This window comes from Rhamphochromis longiceps, linkage group LG19 (assembly GCF_057381845.1).
Source record: "Rhamphochromis longiceps isolate RC_006_pf linkage group LG19, R_longiceps_female_GT1.1, whole genome shotgun sequence".
In the NCBI taxonomy this organism is placed as follows: domain Eukaryota; kingdom Metazoa; phylum Chordata; class Actinopteri; order Cichliformes; family Cichlidae; genus Rhamphochromis; species Rhamphochromis longiceps.
The window spans coordinates 10,399,259-10,407,901 of NC_140575.1; the positions used below are offsets into that span (position 1 = coordinate 10,399,259).

At 42.0% G+C, this 8,643-nt stretch overlaps 1 protein-coding gene across 1 annotated transcript; it reads left to right on the forward strand.

Moving 5' to 3' along the window:
- Positions 1-1,235: 1,235 nt before the first annotated feature.
- LOC146646211 (interferon alpha-inducible protein 27, mitochondrial-like) lies at positions 1,236-2,748 on the forward strand. The gene is made up of 4 exons (XM_085391956.1): positions 1,236-1,343; positions 1,480-1,509; positions 1,640-1,801; positions 2,449-2,748. The coding sequence occupies exons 1-4, from the start codon at positions 1,334-1,336 to the stop codon at positions 2,532-2,534; spliced, it is 288 nt and encodes a 95-aa protein (XP_085248082.1). The 5' UTR covers positions 1,236-1,333; the 3' UTR covers positions 2,535-2,748.
- Positions 2,749-8,643: the final 5,895 nt, after the last annotated feature.

Genomic DNA, 8,643 nt, shown 5'->3' on the forward strand with positions numbered 1-8,643 from the left:
CTGGTTGTGGACTTCGGGAGGTCCAGAGAAGGTCCACTGCCAGTTCAGATAGAGGGGGAGGAGGTGGAGGTGGTCAACAAGTACAAGTACCTCGGGCTGTGGGTGGACAATAAACTGGACTGGTCATGCAACACAGAGCACCTGTATAAAAAAGCCCAAAGCTGACTGTACTTCCTCAGGAGGCTGAGGTCTTTTAACATCTGCAGGAAGCTCCTGAGGATGTTTTACCAGTCAGTGGTTGCTGGAGTACTTTTCTATGCTGTGGTGTGCTGGGGGAGCAGCACAGCAAAGAAGGACTCATCCAGGCTGGAGAAACTGATCAGGAGGGCTAGCTCTGTGGTCGGCATGAAGCTGGACACTCTGGTGACAGTGGCAGAGAAAAGGACATTAAAGAAACTGATGGACATTATGGACAATGCTGGGCATCCTCTGCACACGGCCATAAACAACCAGAAGAGTCTGTTCAGTGACAGGTTGCTTCTCCCCAAGACAAGAACTAACAGACTTAAAAACTCCTTTGTCCCACACACCATCAGACTGTTTAACTCCTCTCTGGAGGGGAGAGGGAGGGGAAACAGGAGGACAAAGGAGGGGGGAACAACTAAGCTGTAGTGCCTCTTCACCTCACTGTACAATACCTTGTGCAATACTTTTTGTAAATAGTCAACAGTGCAATAGACTCAATACTTGAAATGTGCAATTCACTTGTATTTTTATTTTTTTATTCCTATTTATTCTATTTATCCCCTTTGTATATTTTATTTATATTTGTCTCTGTATTTATATATGTGTGTGTGTGTGTGTGTGTGTGTGTGTGTGTGTGTGTGTGTGTGTGTGTGTGTGTGTGTGTGTGTGTGTGTGTGTGTGTATATAACAGTTCTGTAACTGTAACTTTGGTCGTTGCTGTGCTTTTTTTGGAAGTCGAATTTCCCAGAGGAACCCACCCGAGGGATTAATAAAGTTCTATCTTATCTCTTATCTTATCTTATCTTATATATGCTCCCTGTGATAAGGTTGTTCTTGTTTGTTTTCATATTAAGCAAGTGATTTAACATAAGGATTAAAACAGAAAGAAAAACCTTTGAAATAATCCATGTGTAAAATCCGTAATAAAGATGGCATTAAATAAATGAGTAAATATGTCAAACCCCTGAGATCCAACCTCACAATCACTTGTTCCATGATGACTAAAGAAAGTTTATTTACATCACAGACCCAGTGACGCCCATTCTAAGAGTTTCATTTTCCGGGAAAACAGCTGATCCTCACACTCCTTTATAAGTCCAGTCGTCCAACACAGTCCAGGCTTAGGCTCCTGATCCTGAGTGCAACAATGGGTCTGTGTGAGTACAGCTGCCTTTTTCAAATCATCTCTACATCATATAAGTTCATGATTGTAGCATCACTGAAAATGTCTAAATAGTTCAGGCTGAGCTTTGGTAAGATGTTTTTTTTTTCCCTTTCTTTCTTATGTTTCAGTGACAGGCTTAGCGATCGCAATCGGAGCAGGTAACAAACCTCTTTGTTTATTGATGTATTTTTACATCTAACACTCATAGGTGAAGTCACACATATCATACATGTATTCATTTTAAAACATCCTGATGATCAGTAACCAGGTGTTTCTTCCTGTTGTCAGGTGGAGCAGTGGTCTCTGCTCCTATTGTCCTGGGGGCTGTAGGTTTCACCTCAGTTGGTATAGCTGCAGGCTCCTACGCTGCAAGCATGATGTCTGCAGCTGCTGTGGCCAATGGAGGAGGAGTGGCAGCAGGAAGTGCAGTGGCTGTTTTGCAGTCAGCAGGTAAAAATAAATAAATAAATATTTTACCAGTGATTACTCAAAAACCTTTATTATAAACCTGAAAGATCCCAGAAACAATAACATGTGACTGTGCTGCAGTGAGGATAATACGACGGACTATTAGGTCCACGTAAAGAAAAAATATTATCAATCATTTTGAGAATAAAGTCGAAATGTGGAGATTACAAGTGTCTGAAGAAAAGCTCCCACGGTTGCTACTGTATGTCATCAGAGTTTGTGAAATTGTGCTTCAGAATCGGTTTTAGTAAGAAAGAAAGAAATGATTTTTCTTTAAGCTCATAAACACAGTGTGGTGATAAGTGTTAGGTTGTACAAAAAGCTGGTAATGGACAGATGCGAGGTTATCGATGGTTACATCCTCGTGCAATAAAGAGGATGAATGTTGTATCACAAGACGGCTGATCAATTTTTTTCACTAACTCATCTAAATAAGGAATTTTCTTTAGCGGATATAGCGCATGTGGCAGTTTGTGTTCAAACAGTAATGTCCATATCAACAACTTTTTTCTTGTGGCTCTAATACTCCGTCGTAGGATAAACCCTCCCCCTCTCCTCTGCAGCTCAGTTACTTCATCTAACTGCTCGATCAGCTGTCTGGTGTTCTGAAGCCTGTTTTCTCTCTGCAGGTATGGCAGGTCTGTCTGGGGCCGCCACCGCAGCCGTGGGTACTGTTGGAGGGGCTGTTGGAGGATTGGTGGCTGCTCTCATCTGAGACCAGGAAATTATGATAATCAGAAAGAAAAAAAATAGTAATAAATGACATATTTACTGCTGCCAATTGGAAACAGTTGCAATAGTATCAGCGCCATGCTTCAGTAAAGCTTGGCTGAAATGTGAGTGCTGGTAATGCTGTGGTGTTTTATTACAAAACACATGAACACGGTCAAATTGTGCAACTTTAAATAAAGCCCTAATAATGAAAAGCATTTTAAAGTTGTGTTCTGGTTATTTTTATTATTTTGTTTATATTTTATTATTCTATTTATGTTATCTGAAAATACTAAGACATGTATCATTATTTTTATATAATTGAGTACCAAAGCTGACATATTTGGTTTCTATAACTGGCAGAAATAAAGCGATCACCAAAGCTTGAAGTGAAGTCAGACACACTGAGTGTCGCACATGATACAAATTCTACTTGTAAGCATAAATTATTTGGATTTATTTTCTCACTGCATTATTATACTGATAAGAAAGTGATATTTTGCCATCTGGTTATAAATAGATGGTCTGCTAAAAAACTGATTACAACTCATTTAAACTATGGGTAATGACGTCGTTGCATTTAATCATGCAAATCTCTCATGATTGAAATCAACGCATTTTTTGTTTTATTTTATTTTATTTTATGCTATATAGAACTTTCCTGTCAGAAGCTACAGCCACAATGATACTGGTTTCTTTATTTATACACGTAACCCCTTCATAAACGAAACACAAAAATACAGATACAGTTTGTGTTGCTCTCTGTCGCCCTCGGTTGTTCAGCTCTGAACATAAGGTTTTGTTACTGAGGAAAGGAAACCTTGCTTGCTATAAAAATCAGCCCATTTCAGAGCAGACGCAGGACAGAGGAGCTGTCATGATCCTGGGTCCTTTTGACCCAGCGTTTTGTGTTTTCTCTTCGCGATTTTGGTTCTGTTCTCTAATTGGTGTTTACCCTGTTCCCCCCCGTGTGTTCCTGTTTTATTGTGAAGGTCTGCGTCTTATGTGAGTGTTTTCAGTTTGCCTCCCTGGTCTCGTCACGTTAATCACTCCCAGCTGTGTCTCCCACCTGTGTGTAATCTCCCTGTGTTCTCTGAGTGTATTTAAGTTGTATTTTCTGTCTTGGTAATCGCTGGTTCGTCTGTGTTGTTTCCCCTCGCTCTCCCTGTATGTATTTCTCCGGACCTCCCTGCATCCTCATTCTGGTTTGTCTTATTAGTTTACCCAGTTTAGGTTTCCGGTTTCATGTTTTGTCGCCACCGCTGTTTGTACTCACACCCCTGTAAATAAACACTCATCTGCACCAGAGCTGCCGCATTTTGGGTCCTATTTCATATTCCACACGGCTTGCCCCAGCAAACCGTGACAGGAGCAGTGGCAGCTGGACGTGTGGTGGCTGTTTTGCAGTCAGCAGGTAAGTTAATACTTAGATGTTTCATTAGGATTTTAACTTGTAACAAAGAAAAAGTTCATGAAAACATCATAATCTTAGATTAGATAATGACACTATGCTCTATCATTATAATAGTACATATAACAATGACATAATCAATGATCTAATTAATGATAACAATAACTGTGAATAATGATTCAATTCATTTTAATTTTATTTATACAGCACTAAATCACAAACACAGTTGCTGAGTAACTGAGTCCCAGGGCTGACATACTTGTTATACTTGCTATAGAAATAAAGCGATCACCAAAGCTTGAAGTGAAAACACAAAGTCGGACACACTCGAGTGTCGCACATGATACAAATTCTACTTGTAAGCACAAATTGTTTGGATTTTGTTTTATCAGTGCATTATTATGTACTGCTAACAAAGTGACATATTACCATCTGGTTATAAATTGATGGTCTGCCAAAAACTAATTTCCGACATTTAAACTGTTGTGAATGACACACTGGCGTTTAATCTGATGCAAATTTCTCATGAACGAAATCAAAAATTATTTATTTTATTTTATTTTATGCTATAAAGAACATTTCTTTCAGAAGCTACAGCCACAAAGACACTGGTTTCTTTATTTTATACATGTGACCACTTCATAAATCCTACTAACACCACGGCATTTACCAATATAAGCAAAGATAAGAAACACAAAAAGTAAAGAGAAATGACTCTCCAGTTTGTGTGGCTCTCTGTCGCCCTCTTTTTTTTTTCAGCTCTGAACATAAAGTTTTGTTTCCGAGGAAAGGAAACCTTTCTTGCTATAAAAATCAGCCCATTTCAGAGCAGACGCAGAGCAGATAAAGACATGGACCCCGGTGAGTCATTTGAGTTGCTGTGCATGGATCGTCTTTGATTTAAAAAAATTATGGAATGTTAATGTGTGTTCTTATGTTGTGTTGTAGTGACAGCTGTGTGCAGTGCTGCAGGAGCAGGTAAGCACTTTATTCAATTTTAACTCATTTGAATCAAAGCCCGATCCATGTCTGATCCATGTCTTCTTCCTGCAGTAGGTGCCGTAGTCGCTGCTCCTGCTCTTCTGGGAGCTGCTGGTTTCACCTCAGCAGGAATAGCTGCAGGCTCCTACGCTGCAGGCATGATGTCGTCTGCTGCAGTTGCTAACGGAGGAGGAGTGGCAGCTGGAAGTGTGGTGGCTGTTTTGCAGTCAGCAGGTAAGTTAATACTTAGATGTTTCATTAGGATTTTAACTTGCAACAACATGCAAAAAGACAATTTTCATGAAAATATCACAATTTTAGATTAGATAATGACACTATATTGTATCATTATGATAATAAATATAACAATGACATCATCAATTGTATCATTAATGATAACGATAACTGTGAATAATGACGATGATAATGATTCAGTACACTGTGATATCAGCAGGACTGAAGTTATATAGGCACAAAGTATAAGTATTTCTCAGCTTCTTTGTGTCATGGTGCTGCAGGTGCAGCTGGTCTGTCAGCTACTGCTGGTGCTGCTGTAGCTGGTGCTGGAGCAGCAGTGGGATGGCTGGCGAGTTTCATCAGCTGAAAATCATGAAGAACTCATATATTTGCTTTACCCATCTTTTTATGCCTAAAGACGAATAAAAATACTTAAGAAAAAAATCCTGATTGAAGTTGTCATAATTCATGCATGAAAGGCTTAAGTATTACATTAATAAAAAGATTTAAATTCCAGGTGATCTCAGCAATAATATTGTTTTTTAGCCGTTTGTAATACTAACTGTACTGTTAAACTTATATATAACAAGGACAACACAAGTTCTTACAGATGGACGACTGATGAGGCAGGTTTAAGAGTGCAGTCAGAAATGAACATAACTGCCATGTGTTATGTGTTTAGTTTATCTCTCTTTTAGTTTACAGTTAAAAGGAAGCCATTTTATCCAAAAAATCCAAATCCAATTTAAAAACAGAAGGTTTCCCCAAAGTGCTGTACAGAAACAAAAGGGTAAAACACAAGATAAAACCACTGACACTCACATTGAAGCATAATACATACATAATGATACATAATACATAATACATAATGAACATATCAACTCACACCAGTCTAGATGCTATCGAAAAAAGGTGTGTTTTCAAAAGCGACTCAAAAACAGGAAACGAAGATGCCTGTCTAATATTTAAAGGCAGCGTATTCCAAAGTTTGGGGGCCATAATCGAAAAGGCTCGTTCTCCTCTACGTTTTAGCCTAGATTTTGGGACAACCAACAGCTGCTGGTCAGCTTTTAATGTCACCTCACAGATTATCATCATCATCATGATTACAGCAACTGTTAGCGTGTTTATTTATTCACCTTGAGAACTCAAAGCCAAAACATTTCTTCTTTTGATAAATGTATTTGTTCAAGGTTCAAGGGTTCAAGGTTCTTTATTTGTCACATGCATAGTTATACAAGTATATGTATATATGTGTGTGTATATATATATACATATATGTGTGTGTGTGTGTGTGTGTGTGTGTGTGTGTGTGTGTGTGTGTGTGTACACACACACACACACACACACACACACACACACACACACACACACACAGAGCAGCTGGATAGCGTAGTGGTTAGACTACACGCCTTTGGAACAGAGGATCGCAAGTTCGATTCCTGCCTGGGGCGTCTGTATCCAGTAAGGGTCCTAAGGCTAGACCCCCTATGCTAAGCAAGCCTACCGCAGACATGAGCGAGACAGATAAATATGAAGGCATGCCGGCTCGGACGTCGCCCGGATCAACAAGGTCCGCGTCAGGTGTTGAGGAACCAGGGCACCCTGACGAAAAGTGGGCTACTGGAACAAGAAGGCATCGGTGGGCAAGAGACGAAAACAGGGCGTTGTTGGAATGCTACTATGCAAGTAACCCCGGCGGAAGGGGCTACATGAATAGGATGAGGGACCTATGGATTCTTCGATACCCAACATCCACAATGACGGCGAAACAACTAGTAGCTCAGTGTTCCAACATTCGAAAAAAGGGACTGCTCTCACAGCTAGAGATTGACGAGGTACAACACAAATGCTACGGCAAGGAGGAGTCAGGACCCCAGGTCAGGGGGGAGATATCATCACCCCCACCCGAGATTGGGTACATAGCCCCAAGTGCGATAGGAGAGTTGAGTGCGAGAGGAACTGACCTGAAAAATAGGATCATGGCCAAGCTTGAAACCTGGATCCCCCGTAGCCGGTTACCAAGATTACGTGAAGTTCCCTCAGAAGGTCTGCTAGATGATGTTAATGCAGCACTACGGACAATACCTACAACCACGATTACCGACACTAACAAGCTGATCTACAATACGGCAACAGTGATCAGTGAGATGAGATGCTACAAGTTGAACAGCGACAAGGGGCAGTACCCTCCATGGAGAAGGAGGCTAGAGGGAAAGATCAAAGTAGCACGGAGGGAGGTTAGCCAACTAACGGAGTTGCAGAAAGGTGCGACAAATAAGGTGCCTAAGAAATACAGCAAGCTGTCCATACCTGAGGCCTTGGAAACTGCCAAGCAAAGACTCACAGCCTTGGCCAGCCGCTTGAGGAGGTACACCAGAGAGATAGAAGGCAGGAGAATAAACCAGCTGTTCTCCACAGAACCAGCAAAGGTGTACTCTCAGTGGCAAGAGAACAGCACCACCAAGGCTGGAGACGGAGCAATACTGGAAGAGCATATGGGAGAAGGATGCAACCCATAACGGCAATGCTCAGTGGCTAGAGGATCTGAGGGCTGACCACAGCGACCTCCCTGAACAGGGTCCAGTAACCATCACAGTGGCAGATATCCAAGAAAGGGTCTCCAGTATGAAGAGTTGGACAGCACCAGGGCCCGACATGGTTCACGCCTACTGGCTGAAGAAGCTGACTGCACTCCACGAGCGTCTGGCAGCACAAATGAACCAGCTGCTAGTTAACGAGAGACACCCGGAATGGCTAACTGATCCCCAAGGACCCCAAGAAGGGACCAGTCCCCTCCAACTACCGACCAATAACCTGCCTCAGTACTACATGGAAGCTCCTGTCAGGCATCATATCGGCTAAGATGAACAGGCACATGGGTCAATACATGAGCGGGACACAGAAAGGAATTGGCAAGAATACCAGAGGCGCAAAACACCAGCTACTGGTAGACAGAACAATCAGCCGAGACTGCAAGACCAGACTGACCAACCTGTGCACTGCCTGGATTGATTACAAGAAGGCCTATGACTCAATGCCCCACAGCTGGATACTGGAATGCCTAGAATTGTACAAGATCAATGGGACCCTAAGAGCCTTCATCAGGAACTCAATGGGGATGTGGCGTACAACACTAGAGGCCAACTCCAAGCCCATAGCACAAGTCACCATCAAGTGCGGGATCTACCAAGGAGATGCTCTGTCCCCACTGCTGTTCTGCATAGGCCTGAACCCCCTCAGTGAGATCATTAACAAGACTGGCTACGGATACCGACTACAGAACGGAGCAGTTGTCAGCCACCTCCTGTACATGGATGACATCAAGCTGTATGCCAAGAGTGAACGAGACATCGATTCACTGATCCACACTACCAGGCTATACAGCAATGACATTGGAATGTCGTTCGGACTGGAGAAGTGTAGTCGGATGGTAACAAAGAGAGGGAAGGTAGTCAGAACTGAGGGGATTGAACTACCAGAA